Genomic DNA, 23,238 nt, shown 5'->3' on the forward strand with positions numbered 1-23,238 from the left:
AAAACTCTAACACAGAAAATACCTCCCCAAAACGCCTCGTTGGAGATACGTCACTGCCCATTTGATTCTTCCGGGTACCGCCTGATGTCATGCGGTACCCGGAACGAAATGGACCAATCCCGAAGAGCTATGGCCACACCAGCAGCGGCGTGTTCCTCCTCCAGAGGTTCGAAGAACCGGCATTTCACAGACGAAAGCTTCCAAAACATTGCCCAGTTTGAGGCCGGATATGCACAGCTTGTTTGGACCGTTTGGAGCAGGGGAAGATCTGGGTATACAACCTGTAAGTTTGCATTGTTATTTGTGTATTTATCAAACAAGACTGTTTAAATGTGTAAACTGTGTTGGACTGCTAAGCCATTGACACAGTGCTAACTGTGCTAACTAAGTTGCTAGAGTTTCCATATATCAACTCTAATATCAGCAGATGGCCTTGCATACATGTATCTCATAGCAGGAGAATGTCTGCATTCACACACACGGAATACTCATACAGTATACTGTACTGTGATTTACCGTACATTGTGACCGTACATATACTGCATGTAGCTAACGAGGCTAGCTGTATGCTAGCGCAAAACAATGTATTCATGCAAGTTACATTGTATGGTAGCAGAATACCCGTATACGATTGCAATTATAAACACGTTATTGCTAGCCTAATATGAACCACTAGCTTTTGTTCATAGTAGTTTTATTACACTGCATTATAGTTGCCTTTCCTCCAAGCTAACGTTCATATCGTGTTAGCTACCAAGGTAAACAAAGCTAGGTTAGCATATTAGCAGGCAAGCTGTTCATTACACAACTACTACTAACGAATCTAAAACAACTAAGTTTCTCTAATATTTTGTGATTTGCATTTGATTTCGTCCAGCCAGATCCTGGCGGACAATCCATGACGTGCTAAAAGGCACTTCTACTACTACTGAGGCGTCGTGCTAAAAGGCACCGCACCGACTGTGCTGCCTGCGAGGAGGAGGAATGGATGATATACCGTGTATATATGTATATTTATGTTCATTTTGTACATTTCTAAAAATAAAGTTTAATGGAAATACTTAGTAGGCCTATCCTTTCTTCCCTGAATTCATATATAGCAAACCATGATTTGATTTCTCATCAAACAGTAGTAGTTTATAACGGGTAAAAATAACTTACTCTTTGTTATGAGCGGCTCGTAGGCCACAAAGACAAGGAGACATACACGAGTTTACAAAACCACGGCACATTTATTGTGGTAAATGCAGAGATGGTTGAGAGGATCGCAGAGTTAGTCTTCCTGCAGCCGCTTTGGAGAGAGACTGGGGCCGTAGTGTCCGGAGGTGTCCGTGATCGTGCTGATTAGCCTCTTCAGCTCCACCCCATCGTAAGACAAAGGCCCTGGGGCCGTCACACTCTTCTATAACAACAGTTAAAAATATATATGTATATAAAATATACGGCTGTGCCGACGCCATGATAAGACTGATGTTACGCTGAGAGCAGCCGGGAAAAGACATTTTCAAGGCAAAAGACAAGGCACTGTTAGACATGGGCGCAGCCTCTCTGGTGGTTGACTAATCAGAACGAGTGGCCGAGCTGACCAATCGGAGCACACTAGGCTCACAGGGAGGGGGGGGCAAGAGCTCCAACGAGTCGTTTAGTGGAGAAAGTGAATACTGCTGAATACACATGCTTGACAGAGATGCTGTATGCGAAACCAATGTGAGTTTGGAAAATTGCACAGTATAAATCTATTTTAGTATACCTCAACAATGTAATTATGATCAGTGGAAATGGCCATGACATGGGCCCTTTAAAACAACGTTAGCTAAAGCTGGGCGGGCACACACATGAACATCCCATAATAAGCTGTACAGAGGCTTTACTTGACTAAAAGTACGTATGAGTAAAAGTCCTGCATGTACTTCAAGTATATAAAGTAAAAGTACTCATTGTGCCTTTATGTGTGTATTTAATTATATTTATATATGTGACACTCTGGATGATATTGTTGTATTTTACTGCTGTAGACAAACACAGTTGTGATTGACTTTTAGTTCAATATTTGACTCTTTTGTGACTTAAAGAGTTACTCCACTATGTAAAAGCTGTTTGATAAATATAGTGGAGTAGAAGTATAAAGTAACATTACATATACATTCTCAAGTAAAGTACAAGTACCTCAAAATGGTACTTAAGTACAGTAGTTAAGTACAAACTATGTGCAATATGTGCAATATATAAATGCCGTTAATAACTGTAATATATACCTGGCTGCTAAATCCTAAGAACTGTTACAGGATGTGTATTTTTTTAAATTATGTAACTTTTTATTTTTTATTATATCATAACTTAGCACTTTTTTTTAATGCATGTTCCATATTTAACATATGTAACATTAAGCTGTCTGTGGCTCTTCTTCCTGCTGTAACTACGCACATTTCCCCTCCGTGGGACTAATAAAAGGATTCTGAGTAGTTGATTAAATCTACTTAGCAGTGGCGTACAGCAACTAAGTACCTTTTAAATATTTGGTGCCATTTTGCATCAGCCAATGGGAATACTTATTTATCCTGAATAAATAAGGATTGATGACATTTTTCTTTTTTTTTAAAGGTTAGAAAAATACGAATCTAGCAGATTATTTAATGGAGTTTAGTTCAGTTCTCCATGGCAGAGAAGCCAGATGATAAGAGCTGCATTTAGGCAATACACGTTTACAAACAATAAATACTTTAATGTTTTAGGCCTAAATCCTCTTAATGCTTTAATTTAGAGCTGCAATGATTACTTGTCAAATTGATAAGTCTCTCACAAATCACCAACTATTTCACTTGGCATTTAGGATCACGCAGCCGTGCTCGAAGCAGCAGAAACTAACGGACGCGTCGTTTCTCCTCACGTTCTACCCTCAGCGAGCAGCATGGCCACAGACTGGTTGGAGAGCGTCGTGTCGATAAACTGCGGCCTGACGTTAGGAGTTTATCAGGGATCCGTTTCCTCCGTGGATCACAGCAACCAGACCATCTCTCTGAAGCTTCCCTTTCACAACGGGGTCAGGTGTTCCCTCCCAGAGGTCACCTTCAGGTGAGAGAGACCAGGGACACACTCTCCCTAATTACACTTCAACATGAAATGCATAGATCTAATAAATACACCTGAGACAATGGTGAAGGCTCTACGACTGTCCAGATGTTTGCATTTCATCCTCTCTCCACCGTTTTACCATAATGCTATTTCCAGAAGTAATTGTTAGTTGCTGCCCTTTATGTAAATTAAACTGGTATCCCTTTAAATTGAAATGTACCTTCTCCATCCATTGATCCCCACAGGCCGTGTCTGAATGTTTTACCCCTGGGGTTGTCAACTAAGAACCAAAGTATCTAGAGTCTTGTTGATTTCTTGGTGCAGTTTGAGCTCTCAGTGAGTCCAGTCTTTAAAAAAAAAAAATGGTAACAATATTTTTATTGAGTTTTTCAATTTTGTTACAAATTCAAATAACAACATCCACACATACAGATACTAACAATGAGTGAATGAGACGTGTACAAATGAGTTGGCGATCCATGCATAATATATGCTTGGTTGGTTACTTACTCAAACGTAACCAACCAAGTAGCAAAAAACAAAATAAAATAACTGACAAGAAAATAAATAATAATAATTAAAAAAATGAATCAATTAGAATAATCAAATGCATTTATAATACGTTTATTTATTTAGTATAGCCCCTTTCACAGAAATACATTTCACAAAGAGCTTTAACACAAGTTCAAATGGAGACCGCATTGCTTCATGAGATTTAGTGGAAACTTCTGACTAAAAGTGATCCGTTTTATTTCATGTGAGATTTCTTATTTCATCTTTATGACCCTTTCTTGTTGTTCCCCATCCCCTGCATCTACCTGGGTGAGAGGACACCTGCAATATCAATAATAGCATTTTCTATCTGTGTGTATTTTTGACTATCAGTCGATTCTCCGAAAACACATCAGGAACTATTCTCTAAATTGAGTGAACATCAAAGGAACCTTTCATGCTATAATCTCATACATCTTCATACAGAATGATTCCCTTCCCTTCATAGTAAAGTGAATATCTTCTGGTTTTGGAAAGACATCACTTTGGTCTTTGAGAAACTGTCACGGATCGTTTTCACTATTTTCAGACCTGTTTTCCTTTTTGTCTCTTTTAGTGCCAGGGATATAAAGGAGCTGAAGATCCTGGACTTCCAGAGAACCGTCACTGAGCCCAGTTCTGATCCGGGTTCTGCAGCAGAACCGAGCCTCGTCCCTGCAGAACGTCAGGGACAAAGAGACCCTCTTCATCCTCATCTTCATCATCAGGGGACAAACAGCACGGCTCCCATCACCATCGTACGCAGAGGTGGGTTACATCAACCTACACTCTGGTACTTCTACTTTTACTCAAGTACAAGATCTGAGTACTTCTACTTTTACTCAAGTACAAGATCTGAATACTTCTACTTTTACTCAAGTACAAGATCTGAGTACTTCTACTTTTAGTCAAGTACAAGATCTGAGTACTTCTACTTTTACTCAAGTATAATATCTGAATACTTCTACTTTTACTCAAGTACAAGATCTGAATACTTCTACTTTTACTCAAGTACAAGATCTGAGTACTTCTACTTTTAGTCAAGTACAAGATCTGAGTACTTCTACTTTTACTCAAGTATAATATCTGAATACTTCTACTTTTACTCAAGTACAAGATCCGAGTACTTCTACTTTTACTCAAGTATAATATCCGAGTACTTCTACTTTTACTCAAGTACAAGATCTGAGTACTTCTACTTTTACTGAAGTAAAAGTTCTGAGTACTTCTACTTTTACTCAAGTACAAGATCTGAGTACTTCTACTTTTACTCAAGTACAAGATCTGAGTACTTCTACTTTAACTCAAGTACAAGATCTGAGTACTTCTACTTTTACTCAAGTATAATATCCGAGTACTTCTACTTTTACTCAAGTACAAGATCTGAATACTTCTACTTTTACTCAAGTACAAGATCTGAGTACTTCTACTTTTACTCAAGTATAATATCCGAGTACTTCTACTTTTACTCAAGTACAAGATCTGAGTACTTCTACTTTTACTCAAGTATAATATCCGAGTACTTCTACTTTTACTCAAGTACAAGATCTGAATACTTCTACTTTTACTCAAGTACAAGATCTGAGTACTTCTACTTTTACTCAAGTATAATATCCGAGTACTTCTACTTTTACTCAAGTACAAGATCTGAGTACTTCTACTTTTACTCAAGTATAATATCCGAGTACTTCTACTTTTACTCAAGTACAAGATCTGAATACTTCTACTTTTACTCAAGTACAAAATCTGAATACTTCTACTTTTACTCAAGTATAATATCCGAGTACTTCTACTTTTACTCAAGTATAATATCCGAGTACTCCTCCCACCTCTGACAGTTCTTATCCAGAAGTGAAGTGGGAGCAAACCCCCCCTTCAGATTCCCATAGCGTGCTAAAGGCTTGTACCAAAGTTCCTCTTTACAATATGTGTGTGACTAAGATCAATAAACATTCCCTCCCTCCCTCTCTCCTAAAGAGGAGGTTATGCAAAGCTTTTCGTGCCCTCTTGTCCTCTCTTTCCCTCACACAGGAAACACCTCCCCCCGACAGGAAGCCAATTTGTCCCAGAGTGCTCCGAGCGATATCAATTGTGGAAAGAAATGTTTACTTTTGACGTTTTTATTTTAATCTCTCGCTCTCAGGCGGGTGTTCGGAGAGCTAATGCCCAAATTGCACGGGGGAAAAGTGTCCTGGGCGGTTTCTTTCACACGCAATCAGAGAGGGCAAGAGTACACGCATCCTTTACTCAAGTAGAAGTACAGATACTCGTGTTTAAAAATACTCTGGTAAAAGTAGAAGTACTGACTAAACTTCTTTACTCAAGTAAAAGTAAAGAGGGCTTTGAAATGTACTTCAGTAAAAAGTACCCATAACTAGCAGCTGTTTTAAAGAGTACCTGACCTCCCTTTATATGAATAGAACAATAATGTCATTGTTAGCTAATGAATGTTTCCATGCTGAACAACGGCAACATGACAACGTTTTCATTGGTCCCTCTTCTTTAGAGAAGACCAGGAAATGATGGATACACGGATCGTGTTCAAATCAATAGGCACGCAATGACTCTAAATAATAATGATCACGCCACCAAACACACATTCAAACTAAAGGAACCAGCCTGTTTGGGAAATGTGAGAAGAAGAAAGTACAGGTATTTGTGTTCAACATGTAAGAAGTAGAAAGTACAGGTATTTGTGTTCAACATGTAAGAAGTAGAAAGTACAGGTATTTGTGTTCAACATGTAAGAAGTAGAAAGTACAGGTATTTGTGTTCAACATGTAAGAAGTAGAAAGTACAGGTATTTGTGTTCAACATGTAAGAAGTAGAAAGTACAGGTATTTGTGTTCAACATGTAAGAAGTAGAAAGTACAGGTATTTGTGTTCAACATGTAAGAAGTAGAAAGTACAGGTATTTGGGTTCAACATGTAAGAAGTAGAAAGTACAGGTATTTGGGTTCAACATGTAAGAAGTAGAAAGTACAGGTATTTGTGTTCAACATGTAAGAAGTGGAAAGTACAGGTATTTGTGTTCAACATGTTAGAAGTAGAAAGTACAGGTATTTGTGTTCAACATGTTAGAAGTAGAAAGTACAGGTATTTGTGTTCAAAGTGTAAGAAGTAGAAAGTACAGGTATTTGTGTTCAACATGTAAGAAGTAGAAAGTACAGGTATTTGTGTTCAACATGGAAGAAGTAGAAAGTACAGGTATTTGGGTTCAACATGTAAGAAGTAGAAAGTACAGGTATTTGTGTTCAACATGTAAGAAGTAGAAAGTACAGGTATTTGTGTTCAAAGTGTAAGAAGTAGAAAGTACAGGTATTTGGGTTCAACATGTAAGAAGTAGAAAGTACAGGTATTTGGGTTCAACATGTAAGAAGTAGAAAGTACAGGTATTTGGGTTCAACATGTAAGAAGTAGAAAGTACAGGTATTTGTGTTCAACATGTAAGAAGTGGAAAGTACAGGTATTTGGGTTCAACATGTAAGAAGTAGAAAGTACAGGTATTTGGGTTCAACATGTAGAAAGTACAGGTATTTGTGTTCAACATGTAAGAAGTAGAAAGTACAGGTATTTGTGTTCAACATGTAAGAAGTAGAAAGTACAGATATTTGGGTTCAACATGTAAGAAGTAGAAAGTACAGGTATTTGTGTTCAAAATGTAAGAAGTAGAAAGTACAGGTATTTGGGTTCAACATGTAAGAAGTAGAAAGTACAGGTATTTGGGTTCAACATGTAAGAAGTAGAAAGTACAGGTATTTGGGTTCAACATGTAAGAAGTAGAAAGTACTGGTATTTGTGTTCAACATGTAAGAAGTAGAAAGTACAGGTATTAGTGTTCAAAATGTAAGAAGTAGAAAGTACAGGTATTTGTGTTCAACATGTAAGAAGTAGAAAGTACAGGTATTTGTGTTCAACATGTAAGAAGTAGAAAGTACAGGTATTTGTGTTCAACATGTAAGAAGTAGAAAGTACAGGTATTTGTGTTCAAAATGTAAGAAGTAGAAAGTACAGGTATTTGGGTTCAAAATGTAAGAAGTAGAAAGTACAGGTATTTGGGTTCAAAATGTAAGAAGTAGAAAGTACAGGTACTTGTGTTCAACATGTAAGAAGTAGAAAGTACAGGTATTTGTGTTCAACATGTAAGAAGTAGAAAGTACAGGTATTTGTGTTCAACATGTAAGAAGTAGAAAGTACAGGTATTTGTGTTCAACATGTAAGAAGTAGAAAGTACAGGTATTTGTGTTCAAAATGTAAGAAGTAGAAAGTACAGGTATTTGTGTTCAAAATGTAAGAAGTAGAAAGTACAGGTATTTGTGTTCAACATGTAAGAAGTAGAAAGTACAGGTATTTGTGTTCAACATGTAAGAAGTAGAAAGTACAGGTATTTGTGTTCAACATGTAAGAAGTAGAAAGTACAGGTATTTGTGTTCAACATGTAAGAAGTAGAAAGTACAGGTATTTGGGTTCAAAATGTAAGAAGTAGAAAGTACAGGTATTTGGGTTCAAAATGTAAGAAGTAGAAAGTACAGGTATTTGGGTTCAAAATGTAAGAAGTAGAAAGTACAGGTATTTGGGTTCAAAATGTAAGAAGTAGAAAGTACAGGTATTTGAGTTCAAAATGTAAGAAGTCAAAGTAAAAAGTAGTCAGAAAAATAAGTTGTGGAGTAAAGTACTGATACCAGAAAAATGTATTTAAGTACAGTAAGGAAGTATTTGTACTCTACTTTTGGCAAAAGAGAGATGAAGTCAGTTTTGGCCGACACTTATTCAAGATTCCAGAAATGCTTCTCTGAATATCTGCCATTTATCTTTCTGGGAGAGTAGGATGGGAATTCTAGAAAGTGTTTTTTTTGTGAATGATTCAGAAAACCATCAGACCCAAACGCGTCTCATTAAAAGAGCTTTTTTTGGAAGAGGACCTCTAACTCTGCCCTTATGAAAACTGTTCCCATAAACAGCATCTGTATATGAAGGGGAAATTGTCTGCAGCTTTTTCCCATAAACCCCTGCTTCACGTTTCTTTTAAATCCTCTATATATCTGGGAAAAGGGCTTGGGGTGTTTTAATGCCACATATTCACACTTTTATTGTATTATTACTGACTTCCACTATTAACCACAGAGTAAAGTGTTAGGGCTTCACAATTTAGAAATGATAAGTAATAGAGATCATCGACTGCTGTGTCTCTACTTTAAAGAGTCCTCTCCTGCTGATGTTCAGGTGTATATCAGTATGTAGTGTCTCTACTTTAAAGAGTCCTCTCCTGCTGATGTTCAGGTGTATATCAGTATGTAGTGTCTCTACTTTAAAGAGTCCTCTCCTGCTGATGTTCAGGTGTATATCAGTATGTAGTGTCTCTACTTTAAAGAGTCCTCTCCTGCTGATGTTCAGGTGTATATCAGTATGTAGTGTCTCTACTTTAAAGAGTCCTCTCCTGCTGATGTTCAGGTGTATATCAGTATGTAGTGACTCTACTTTAAAGAGTCCTCTCCTGCTGATGTTCAGGTGTATATCAGTATGTAGTGTCTCTACTTTAAAGAGTCCTCTCCTGCTGATGTTCAGGTGTATATCAGTATGTAGAGTCTCTACTTTAAAGAGTCCTCTCCTGCTGATGTTCAGGTGTATATCAGTATGTAGTGTCTCTACTTTTAAAGAGTCCTCTCCTGCTGATGTTCAGGTGTATATTAGTATGTAGTGTCTCTACTTTAAAGAGTCCTCTCCTGCTGATGTTCAGGTGTATATCAGTATGTAGTGTCTCTACTTTAAAGAGTCCTCTCCTGCTGATGTTCAGGTGTATATCAGTATGTAGTGTCTCTACTTTAAAGAGTCCTCTCCTGCTGATGTCCAGGTGTATATCAGTATGTAGTGTCTCTACTTTAAAGAGTCCTCTCCTGCTGATGTTCAGGTGTATATCAGTATGTAGTGTCTCTACTTTAAAGAGTCCTCTCCTGCTGATGTCCAGGTGTATATTAGTATGTAGTGTCTCTACTTTAAAGAGTCCTCTCCTGCTGATGTTCAGGTGTATATCAGTATGTAGTGTCTCTACTTTAAAGAGTCCTCTCCTGCTGATGTTCAGGTGTATATCAGTATGTAGTGTCTCTACTTTAAAGAGTCCTCTCCTGCTGATGTCCAGGTGTATATCAGTATGTAGTGTCTCTACTTTAAAGAGTCCTCTCCTGCTGATGTCCAGGTGTATATCAGTATGTAGAGTCTCTACTTTAAAGAGTCCTCTCCTGCTGATGTTCAGGTGTATATTAGTATGTAGTGTCTCTACTTTAAAGAGTCCTCTCCTGCTGATGTTCAGGTGTATATCAGTATGTAGTGTCTCTACTTTAAAGAGTCCTCTCCTGCTGATGTTCAGGTGTATATCAGTATGTAGTGTCTCTACTTTAAAGAGTCCTCTCCTGCTGATGTCCAGGTGTATATCAGTATGTAGTGTCTCTACTTTAAAGAGTCCTCTCCTGCTGATGTTCAGGTGTATATCAGTATGTAGTGTCTCTACTTTAAAGAGTCCTCTCCTGCTGATGTCCAGGTGTATATCAGTATGTAGTGTCTCTACTTTAAAGAGTCCTCTCCTGCTGATGTCCAGGTGTATATCAGTATGTAGTGTCTCTACTTTAAAGAGTCCTCTCCTGCTGATGTTCAGGTGTATATTAGTATGTAGTGTCTCTACTTTAAAGAGTCCTCTCCTGCTGATGTTCAGGTGTATATCAGTATGTAGTGTCTCTACTTTAAAGAGTCCTCTCCTGCTGATGTTCAGGTGTATATCAGTATGTAGTGTCTCTACTTTAAAGAGTCCTCTCCTGCTGATGTTCAGGTGTATATCAGTATGTAGTGTCTCTACTTTAAAGAGTCCTCTCCTGCTGATGTTCAGGTGTATATCAGTATGTAGTGTCTCTACTTTAAAGAGTCCTCTCCTGCTGATGTTCAGGTGTATATCAGTATGTAGTGTCTCTACTTTAAATGGAGGCGTTTCAGGAAATACTTAGTATAGTATTTTAACCTTATTTGTAACAAATATTGCTGTATTGTTATTAATTGGATATTGCACTGTTCCGATATCAATACAATTTTGATTTATTGTGCAGCCTTACTGTTTGTTAAAAGCTGAAGAAGGTTGTGGGTTTTTCAGACATTTAAAAGCATCAAAATGCATGTTTCTTAAATATAAATATATATAGTAGCTCTAATCTGTTCTTGTTGCATAACGTTGTTGATTGTCCCTCCGGCCCTTTTCCCTTTTCTCTGCTGAATGTTACTCACACGCTACAGCTGTTATGGCTTCATGTCCGTTTAGTCTGGCTTTTGACCTTACTTACCCCCCCCGTGGACTGTAGATGATACACACTGTGTTTATCTTTACAACAGGCCCGTATCCACTGATTGAACATTCCTCAAATTGCTAATCAACGGTCAGAAATCAGAAATCATTAACTGTCATTGTACAGAATGCTCCTGATGAGTGAAGTTAACACGTAATAAACACAAGAAAAGACACAAAAACAACTTCTGCAAACGAACAGACACAGTTTTAAATCAAATACAATGTACTATTGCACGACAAAAAGAGTCAATGATTGCACTGGAGTAAATGTACTTATTCTACTATTAGGACCATAATTAGTGTGCTGGAATGAGTGTAATCTTGCACTTCGATAAGATAAGAGAAACCTTGATTTAGGAAACTCTAGTAGTGAATGTGTTGATTGAACAAGATAATAATTTGTATTTGTATAGCACCGTTCATACATGAGAGTAACACCTACGGTAACACTTCCGGGTGAAAATGACGGCCCGCCCACTTTTGGGGGAAAACAACGCTGTCATTTGAAAGGCGGTCAATACAAATTCTGAAGTTTTTGCCAATCCGATCAGAAATGTAAGAAAGCCGTGGATTTTCTGATCTTCAAAGAGCCGGATGGCCAGTCAGGCAAACAATTACATTCAATCATTTGAAATCCAAGATCGGGCTCGATATATTGTTCAATTAAAATCAGTAGGCGAGGCCGTCATTTCGCCAGCTGTTACTCTCATGAGCGAGGCGGAAAGTAATAGTTTTATCACGCCAACAAGCTGCTGTGTCGTTTATTGCTCCTCAAACATTAAAACAAATCCAGAGTTACGTGTTTCTGAACTTCCTCTAAGAAAAAAGGAGCTCTGTGGCTTCAGGCTCGATCGCCATTCAAATGACGGCGTTGTTTCCCCCAAAAGTGGGCGGGGCCATCATTTTCGCCCGGAAGTGACGTAGATGCTACTCTCATGTATTCAATAAGTGCAGTTCAAGGTGCTTCACATAGACATTTCACAGACAATGTATATCACACAGAATACAGTTACCAGTAAAAGACATGAAAACAAACTAAACATAGCATAGTAATATATAAAATACATTTAGATTAAAGGTACAATTATGAAATTGTGAAATAACCGCTATGGGATTTTACCTAAAAGTCATGACATCCCTTGAAAGCTGTAATAAATCTTCCCTAATTGGGTTTAAAATGTGTATATTTAACGGTATAATCACCCTGTCGTGCTGACTTGCGTTAGGATTGATTTATGTGGGTAAATTAGTGGAAGAAGCGAATCAGTCGACTCCCTGCTTGCTCTTCATGAATCTGTTTGACTTGGAGCGCTGCCCGCTTCATTCAGAAGCTTTGATTCGTAGCATGACAAAACACTTCCTTGTAAATAAAGTCATTGTTGGCTCGTGTTCATAAGGACGGTAGCTTTTATCTCACACTAACATCCCCCCCCAACCGGTCCGACCAGTTTCCTTAGAAGGATTAACAATTAGTAAATCACTTATGAAGACTTAGCAGTACACTCGTGTGTGTTTGGAGGGAATCAAACTCATTATTAATTCAGTTATATTCAATTCAAATGTATTTATATAGCCCAATATCACACACATATTGTCTCAGAGGGCTGCACAAATCAACAAACATGCATGATAATATAATAACAGACATATCTGAGAATATAGTACAATGACAAGATACATGTGAAAATACCAATGAATGGGTACAAAACACACAATGACACAAATACACTTAGAATACAATAATTACAATTCCATAAAATGTTTATTATGACTTAATATTTGAAGAATACCCTCCAGTGTGTCCCTTGTTTAGTGGTGGATTTGAGGCTGTTTTAGATGAGAATAAGTATTTCATTGATTGATCCCAAATTGTATATCAGTCAAAGCAGCAGCAGGTTAATGGCACATTGCACATGGAAAGCACCTTTAAATATATACACATATCTACAGTAGAAAGCACTGGTGGAAGAAGTACTAGTACCTATTTTAAAAGTTAAAATACTACAGTCTAAAAATGTAAACGTCCTGTGAGACAGCCATTGAGCGGCCCGACCAAGCAAGGAGGCAGAGAGTTCAAATATAACCCGGTGTGGGCATTTATTAAATCATGGGCACATGATTCACAGCCTCAATATGACCGTTACCTGTGAACACAGTCACCAGCCACAAGGATCTCACACACACACTACCTGTCCACTGACAGGGGAAACAGAGCCTAAATACACACACCAGGGTTCTTACGGTCATTAAAAACCTGGAAAAGTCATGGAAATTCAAAATGCTAATTCCAGGCCCTGGAAAAGTTATGGAAAACAATATTTTTCCCAAAGTTTTGGAAAAGTCATGGAAATGTAACTAAAGTTGCATCAAATATAATTTATATTTTATCTAATCGCCGAAATAGTAATACTATAACGATAATAAATACTGTATCGTATAGTAATGAAACGTAAAATGTCATTTAACTGACGAGGTATTTTGCTGGTGAGAGATTTGAGTTGCTTTAGCGTGTAGAAGCTAGTAAGCCTATTTGATTTGTTTTACATAGGCACGACATGTTTCAGACCTTATTTTCCTGTTCCATGTTAAAATAAACCATTTTCAGTGGTACCGCTGAGAAAGAGTAATTTTTTTGGTCATGGAAAATTAGGTAAAGGTCCTGGAGAAGTCATTGAAAAGTCATTGAAAATCATTGGTGAAAAAGTGTATGTGCCCTGACACACACTAATCAGGCCAATAAGACACAGGTGTGGGGGGGGGGGGAGAGACAACACAGGGGTACCAGGTGAACACAATCACCAGCCACAGACAGAACGGGAGGGGGAACACTTTCAAACTAAACCACATGTGCAATATTACAAGGCCCGAAGCCGTCAGTCCACAGTGACAAAGTTACCTTCGTCACACGTCCTGATTTCCAAATCCTACGTGAGTATAAGTGCAGAAGTATTACAAGATAAATATATAAGATGTAAAAGTACTCGTTGTGGATGTTTCGCAGTGTTATATTTTTATAACACATTATATTTGTCAGTGTTTATCACGTATAAATACATGGAAGAGCATTGCAATGTTTGTCAGTGTGGATCCATTTGAGTTTTTGAATAAACTACGAGTGTTAAATCAATTAAATGCAATTTATGCCTCTTTAATGTTATGAAATAAAAGTATAAAGTAGCAGTTTAATGGAAATACTCAAGGAAAATACTTCCATATAGTACTTGGTTTTGAAAGAGAAGTGTACTCTGTTACAAGTAAAAGTCCTGCATTCAAAATGTTACTCAAGTGGAAGTACTCAGATATTGTACGTGAGTAAAAGTAGAAGTACTCAGTTCTTGTACTTGAGTAAAAGTAGAAGTACTCAGATATTGTACGTGAGTAAAAGTAGAAGTACTCAGATATTGTACGTGAGTAAAAGTAGAAGTACTCAGATCTTGTTCTTGAGTAAAAGTAGAAGTACTCAGATCTTGTACTTGAGTAAAAGTAGAAGTACTCAGATCTTGTACTTGAGTAAAAGTAGAAGTACTCAGATCTTGTACTTGAGTAAAAGTAGAAGTACGCTGATCTTGTTCTTGAGTAAAAGTAGAAGTACTCAGATCTTGTACTTGAGTAAAAGTAGAAGTACTCAGATCTTGTTCTTGAGTAAAAGTAGAAGTACTCAGATCTTGTACTTGAGTAAAAGTAGAAGTACTCAGATCTTGTACTTGAGTAAAAGTAGAAGTACTCAGATCTTGTACTTGAGTAAAAAGTAGAAGTACTCAGATATTGTACGTGAGTAAAAGTAGAAGTACTCAGATCTTGTTCTTGAGTAAAAGTAGAAGTACTCGGATCTTGTACTTGAGTAAAAGTAGAAGTACCAGAGTGTAGGAATACTCTGTTTCAGTAAAAGTCCTGCATTCAAAATGTTCCTCAAGTAAAAGTAGAAAAGTATTCTCATCAAAATATAGTGAAAGTAGCGACAGTAAAACTAGTCATATTCATCCACATCTGTAGAGTAACTAAAGGTATTAAATACATGTAGTGGAGGAAAAGTACACGGTAGCCTAACAAAGGAAAGTAAAGTACAAGTACCTCAAACATTTATTTAAGTACAGTTCTTGAGTACATTTTACGTTTTTTTTATCTTAATGTATTCATATGTATAAATGTGTCTGTTGATTGTGTATATATAGGATATACATATTTGTATATATTTCGGGTTGGTGGGAAACGGTATTTAGATCTCTGTCTCTACACACAAACTGGAAGACTGACAATAAAGTTGCCTTTCCACTTCCCACTTCCTCCATTAGGAATCAATAAAGCGATCAGTTGAATGTCTGCTCAGAAGGAGGCTGTTCTTCTCTCAGCTGTTGTGACTCCTCGGTGATTCCTTGTCCTCCCAGAGTTAGCGTGCGATCTGAGCGTAGCGTGAGAGCTCAGCCAGGCTAAAGCTGAACGCCAGGTTTTTCCAGTTTTCTTTTTTTTGTTCTCTGTTCATTTCTTTTTTTTGTTTGTGCACACATGTATGTAAACTTTATTGAGGGACGCTCAGACGGCCATTGTATGTTTTGTGTATGGAGCGTTTTGTTCTCATGTGGTTTACTCACAAGGTGCACAGTTACATAAGAGGAAGAGACACGAGTATCGAGGCAGGATTTAAGAGCTCAGGAACAAACTGTGCTTTATAATTATATATTACATTTCGTTGAGCTGACTTACAAGAAGATACACATTAAGAACAGCAGGTGCATTTACTATCGTGTGTTCTGCTGCATTACTTTCAAATCATCTACATGTATTACGTATATTTAGTAAGAATCTTTTCTGAGGTGGTGAGACATGTTTTGGATTCAAAATGCTACCCCAAAACAAAGCTTTCTACTCTGAACATGTTGTCCTGGGAATCCATCCCGAAGTTGACGCTCTGGATAATTAACTGCTGACGTCTGAACTGTTAATTAGATTAAGATTCTGATGTTGGGATATCTCCTCACTAATTTCATTTAGAACATAATAACCTTGTTACTTTCCCATGAACTGCAAGTGCCCTTTCCGTGTTAGTCCTTGTGCGAGACACAACACAGGGGTTTCATAAGATAAGATGTATTTATTCGTGCACAAGGGAGAAAAAAACATTAAATCAGGAAGTCTAAAGAAGGGGCTTGGGTTCAGGTTATTGCCAAGCCCCCAGGAAGTGCGCCGGACTCTGTGCCCAATATTCGTTGTGTCCAAACGGCGGTACTGCAACTTCCGTATCAGTCCGTGACGTCACCCGGCCCAGAACAACTTTTCCCCATTGACTAACATGGGGAAAGAGACGTCTGTAAATCGGTGGATACTTTTTTTTTAACTAAATAAACTACCCAGTATGAACTATTGTATAGCCCTTATTAGAATCATTCAGTCCTTAAAGTTATAAAATGCACTAAAAGCCGAATCTAGATTTATATTCTCTCTCCATTCATTCTAGTGAGCCGAGAGTGGGAGCTCCGGGGGGCGGGGCTTAAGGGGCGCATTCTCTGTGAGCGCACATACGGGGTGTTTCTCAATCTCGAGTACGCTTGCTTGGTAGCACATGTCTGCCGAGCATCTTGCTTCAGAAGCGAGGCAAGAATACTTCCTGCCATTCGGAAAACAAAGAGTGGAACAGGCTAGCAAGTGTGCAGGTGTGCGTCATATGAGAGGCCCCGCCTTACATCTTCCGTCACAGATTTGGGGAAATTGGTCCGTGCGCAAAGCATTGTGGGGATTTTAAGACCGCGGAGTCTACTCATGTGCAGCCTCGATATTTCTCCAAACGGAGTACGCCGGGCTCGGTAGATTTCCAAGTATGCTGGAGATTGGAACAGTACTTCGGCGGCACTCGATGACGTAGTATGCTTGAAATAGTGGCTCTGAAGCAGCTTTACTCGCGATTGAGAAACACCCACGGGTTCTTCTGCTCTGACAGCCAGGCATGCTGGGTAATCTGTGACGTTTCGCTCTCTCAAAAGTTGGGCCATTTTGCCTTCATGCGCCAATGAGCAGCTCTCATAGGAAAGAACGAGACCCCGCCTCCCACGCTGTTTCCAGTTCTTATTATACATCCATGGTTATTGCCTGGGAAGGACCTTCCTCATTTATCGTTGCTTATAACCTGCTGTCATAGGTGTCATCTATACTGGAGACACTGGAGACACTGGAGACACTGGAGACACTGGAGACACTGGAGACACTGGAGACACTGGGGACACTGGAGACACTGGGGACATGTCTCCACCACTTTTGGAAATTGCCTATTTTGTCCCCAACACTTTGCAATAGGATAATCTGTCAAACATAGCGTGCGCAAAGAATTGTACACTTTGAGAAATGAAAGGTTTATTTGCAAAAGAGAACGTGAACAATCTGCAGGACTGTTCTCACTTTCTGGGTGTGTCTGGAAACCCAAGACACCTTTAATTGAATTCAATAGAGAGTAAAGCAATGGATGCTCCCGCTTTGTAGTATTGTACGTTTATGTATATGTAAAGTGACACCATGGTCTCTGTGCCTCTCCAGGTCAGTCAAACGTCAGAGGGGCGACTCAGAGGAAGAACATGGTGAGGAATGGAGGTCCGAGGACGAGAGACGACGAGTGTTTCGGAGGAGAGACGGACAACAACATGGACTCTGACTTCGACTTCGAGGGGAACCTGGCTCTGTTCGATAAAGCTGCCGTGTTCTCAAAGATCTCCTCTCTCAGTTCAGAGGGAGAGAAACAGACGTATCGCCACGACCAGAACATCCTGGAGGTCAAACCCATCGTTTACAGACAGATAACGGTTCCTCAGCATCAGCACGGGGGGAAAGAGTACTGCACCGGTGAGAGATACACTCATGCCCCTTTCACACCAACGCGTTTTCAGCGCCGGCTCGGAGCTGGAGCTGAAAAGTACCGGTTTTTCCTGTTCACACCGCAGCGGCGCCGCCTCTTAGCTCCAGAATCCGGTTCGTTTCCAGCTCCAATAAATTGTCGGTCTAGAAGCAAGAGCTCCGGAGCTAAGAGGCAGCGTCGCTTACGTCTCTCTTACGTCGAGGCGTGCAGGAAACTAAACCCACCTCCCCTGAACATGGGTCGACTGAAGAGTCTCGTCATGCCTGCCTACAAGCAGTAGCGCTGAGCAAAGTGACTAGAAGGCAACCACACACTTATAAACAAACACACTTTATAAAGTCAGGCAACACTAACCAGGCTTCGTGTGATTCTGTTTATTTGTACCTTACTTTGACCATCCGTTCGCTGTTATTGATCATTGTGGAGAGCAGGCAGACGTTTTGTTTGTTATTATAGCAGCTATCGGATGGAATCAATACATGGGCTGCACAGGTTGTCATGTTCGACTATCACAAGTAGAATCATACTGAAAAATACGCCGGTAAAAAGTGCCTGTATAAAACGGCTTAGCAAGTAGTCAGTTTAGCTTCGGTTGCTATGCTAACATCACCCATGTTATACCAGAGAAACGTTCATAACAGCGTTGTGATGCCAAACAGCGTCAATTCAGACTGACACACATTCACTTAAGGGGAACTGGGGATATGTATCAGCTGCTTGTGTGACAGTCAGACAGTGAATACTTTAGAGCCGTGTGAGCTAACCCGGAGCTAACGGGAGAATAAACTCCCGTGGAAGAGCAGCCAGCACTGCAGCGGTCGGTAAATGCCGCTGAAACACATTAATAAACAATGAACCACGGCACTCTGGAGAAAAGTATAAGGTTGGAGAAGTCGTTATTTAATTTAATCTGGCTTCGTATGATTAAAAGCAACACGATCATCGACCCGACGCAGTCCCCTGTTGTTGTTGTTGTTGTGAGCTCCGTTGGGGAGAAAATCAGCGACGTAAACGGTGACGTCATGACGCAGCAGCGGCAGCTCTGGGCGGTGTGAACAGAGCGGGAGCTGAAAAGGGAAACCGGAGCTGAACCAGAAAAGCTCTAGCTCGGAGCTAGAAAGGGAAAAGCGCTGGTGTGAAAGCCGCATAAGACACACACTGTCACACACAGACACACTCACACACACACACTTACACGCATAGACACTCACTGTCACACACAGACACACTCATACACACACACTTACATGCATAGACACTCACTGTCACACACAGACACACACACACACACACTTACATGCATAGACACTCACTGTCACACACATACACACTCATACACACACACTTACATGCATAGACACTCACTGTCACACACATACACACTCATACACACACACTTACATGCATAGACACTCACTGTCACACACAGACACACACACACACACACTTACACGCATAGACACTCACTGTCACACACATACACACTCATACACACACACTTACATGCATAGACACTCACTGTCACACACAGACACACGCATAGACACACACAGACACTCACAGACACACTCATACACACTCATACACACTCACACACACACTTACACGCATAGACACACACAGACACACTCATACACACTCATACACACTCATACACACACACACACTCACACGCATAGACACTCACTGTCACACACAGACACTCACACACACACTTACACGCATAGACACTCACTGTCACACACATACACACTCACACACACACACACACACACTTACACGCATAGACACTCACTGTCACACACATACACACTCACACACACACACACACACACTTACACGCATAGACACTCACTGTCACACACAGACACACTCATACACACTCACACACACATAGACACTCACTGTCACACACAGACACACTCATACACACTCACACACACATAGACACTCACTGTCACACACAGACACACTCATACACACTCACACACACTTACACACATAGACACTCACTGTCACACACAGACACACTCACACACACTTACACGCATAGACACTCACTGTCACACACAGACACACTCATACACACTCACACACACACTCACACGCATAGACACTCACTGTCACACACAGACACACACACACACACACACACACACACACACTTACACGCATAGACACTCACTGTCAAACACAGACTCACACACACACTTACACGCATAGACACTCACTGTCACACACAGACACACACACACACACACACACTTACACGCATAGACACTCACTGTCAAACACAGACTCACACACACACTTACACGCATAGACACTCACTGTCAAACACAGACTCACACACACACTTACACGCATAGACACTCACTGTCACACACAGACACACTCATACACACTCACACACACATAGACACTCACTGTCACACACAGACACACTCATACACACTCACACACACTTACACACATAGACACTCACTGTCACACACAGACACACTCACACACACTTACACGCATAGACACTCACTGTCACACACAGACACACTCATACACACTCACACACACATAGACACTCACTGTCACACACAGACACACTCATACACACTCACACACACATAGACACTCACTGTCACACACAGACACACTCATACACACTCACACACACTTACACACATAGACACTCACTGTCACACACAGACACACTCACACACACTTACACGCATAGACACTCACTGTCACACACAGACACACTCATACACACTCACACACACTCACACGCATAGACACTCACTGTCACACACAGACACACACACACACACACACACACACACACACTTACACGCATAGACACTCACTGTCAAACACAGACTCACACACACACTTACACGCATAGACACTCACTGTCACACACAGACACACACACACACACACACACACACACTTACACGCATAGACACTCACTGTCAAACACAGACTCACACACACACTTACACGCATAGACACTCACTGTCAAACACAGACTCACACACACACTTACACGCATAGACACTCACTGTCACACACAGACACACTCATACACACTCACACACGCTTGTCTCTTCTTCTTATGTAACGTTGCACCTTCCTTACCCTCTGTGAGTTACTTTAACCACAGGAGAACATAACGCTATTGAAACACTCTGCTTCAGTCCATATTTATTGGCATTTATCCTTTTAAAAACTGCATCTGATATGAGGAAAGAAACACAAAGGATCAGGTCTTCTTCAGAGCCACTTTCACAACCTAACTTCTACAGTTTTTGGGGAAGTTTTATCAGTGAGCACGACACTGTTGGTTTTGGAAGGAGTCTTAATCTTTGACCAGGAGCACCATCTGTTTATCTAAAGCACTGTGACAGCTCCGACCTAAAGTCAACCTTTTTACACCGAGTCCTACTGGGAGGGTCTCCTGGGGTCAGACTGACTCCTGGTTATCATGACCTTTGAACCCACACCGACAATTACAATGTTCACACTTCAGCGTGTTACATAACTGGTTAATGAAGACATCATGTAAGGCAGGGGTGTCCAGACTTTTGTCACTGAGGGCCAGATACAGAAAAACATACAAAGGGCCGGGCCACTCACTAGAGATGAGGTTTACTGCCTCATCAGTTCAGTTATAAGTTAGCAAAATCAATCACATGTGGGTGAACTATGCTTGATACTTGAACATGTCGTACGAAAAAAACAGCTTATATCACAGCTCTCCAGAGGGTTTCATTTATTTTGATGCAGCTCATCCCTCAAAACAGAAGCCTCAGATTCATTATCATAAAGGGAAACATGAAGGGTCTATTTCAAGCTTGCTAGTTAAATCAGTTATTGGGCCTTTTCCATAGGCGGAGTTTGACATATGCGCTTGGGGGGGCAAACCTTTTTTACTGACGTCAGTACACAGTCCCAACTATTGCGTGGGCTGCTACGGATACAGTAGCAATAAAGCCAGCGCTCACCGCACTGAGTATGACTTTTCCATGCCCGCCGTACAAACACACTCATATGGAAGGGGCGGTCTCCCCCCCCAACAACAGTGCATTACATAACTGTAAAACGTATCATAACTGTGCACATATTATACTTATTTGATAAATACTATATCCCTTGGTTACTTGAACACGCTACAATATTATTAACCAGTGTCCTACCTGTTAGAAAATGTTCCCAACTTGAATTGACTGAATTTATTTGAAAAGTGGGCTTATAAACACATGAATACTTCTGTGTAATATATTTGTACATATATATATATATATATTTGAGAAGTACAATATAAGACGAGCAGAAGTTTCATTTGGGGGCCTTATTCCATTATAGTTTTTTTAATTTGCTGTGGGCCGATTCAAAATGGTCCGCGGGCCGCATTTGGCCCCCGGGCCGTAGTTTGGACACCCCTGATATAAGTGAAGGGCACGCTAACACAGGAGTCACACAAACCCAATTTAGTCTGGTCACAGATTAAAGGGGCTTTTTGGGTTGTCCCTCTCCTGTATCGTGTTCTATAGGTTTTAGTGCATGTCAATGGTCTGCAAAGGTTGGAATCCCTGCGTGTCACATGTCACAGTAGAGACACTCAATACAAAGTTAGAGAAGCAAACATATATTGGACCAATCGGAACGAGTCTAGATTAGGGTTGAAGGATTAATTGATTTGAAATTGAAATCGCGATTTTAAATGATGAGATTATCAAATCGCAAAGCCTGTGTTTTTTTTAAACATTTTTTTTTAAACATTTTTTTTTTACTTCTTGTGTGTCAGTCATCCACACCAATCAGAAGTGCTGTGCTCCACATGTACCAGCCATTGTTAACCAATCAGAAGTGGCCCATGATAGAAGGTGATAGACAGATTCATCCAATCACCTGCCAAGTGTTTTTGAAAGTGCCTGCCCTTTCCAAATGGCTTCCAATGGAGCATTCCTGATGGTCTGGTGAAACAAAGCATCTGAGTCAGGTTAGTGATGCTCCATCACATGTTTCTATTACAGGGTGAATCTTAAACTGAAGCTTGACTTTAAAGCAACCCAACGGAAGTTTAATGTAAGTTTAGTTATTTCACTCGTAGCTCGGGCTGCGGGGGTACTAGAGACGGGAGCACGTTGATACGACCTTCCGAGCCGGAGATATGGCCGCATTTTACAATAAACTTCCGTTGGGTCGCTTAAAAACTAATATCGCGAATCGCAATCGCAATATTTGTCAGGAAAATCGCAATTAGATTTTTTCCCAAAATCGTGCAGCCCTAGTCTAGATACGCCTATGAGTTATCTCAGAAATCAAGATTTGATATGCTACGAAAAAGCGTCTTCCCTCTCCTGATCAATGATAGGTTAGCAACCTGGCAGTGTGTCAGACTGATTGTGGATCAGCTCAACACGTCTTCCCTCTCCTCATCAATGATAGGTTAGCAACCTGGCAGTGTGTC

General features: G+C 40.1%; 1 protein-coding gene across 2 annotated transcripts in view; it reads left to right on the forward strand.

Moving 5' to 3' along the window:
• LOC117477340 (enhancer of mRNA-decapping protein 3-like) overlaps positions 1-23,238 on the forward strand; it is a 46,036-nt gene that overhangs the window by 512 nt on the left and 22,286 nt on the right. The window contains exons 2-4 of one of the 2 annotated variants that reach the window (XM_034124022.1): positions 2,831-3,072; positions 4,181-4,371; positions 17,453-17,755. In XM_034124022.1, coding sequence (XP_033979913.1) covers positions 2,909-3,072; positions 4,181-4,371; positions 17,453-17,755 — 658 coding nt within the window. In that variant the 5' untranslated portion in view covers positions 2,831-2,908. The remainder of the gene's footprint in view (positions 1-2,830; positions 3,073-4,180; positions 4,372-17,452; positions 17,756-23,238) is intronic. The other variant, XM_034124023.1, reaches the window with a different exon arrangement.

Source organism: Trematomus bernacchii, unplaced genomic scaffold, assembly GCF_902827165.1.
Source record: "Trematomus bernacchii unplaced genomic scaffold, fTreBer1.1, whole genome shotgun sequence".
Taxonomy (NCBI): Eukaryota; Metazoa; Chordata; class Actinopteri; order Perciformes; family Nototheniidae; genus Trematomus; species Trematomus bernacchii.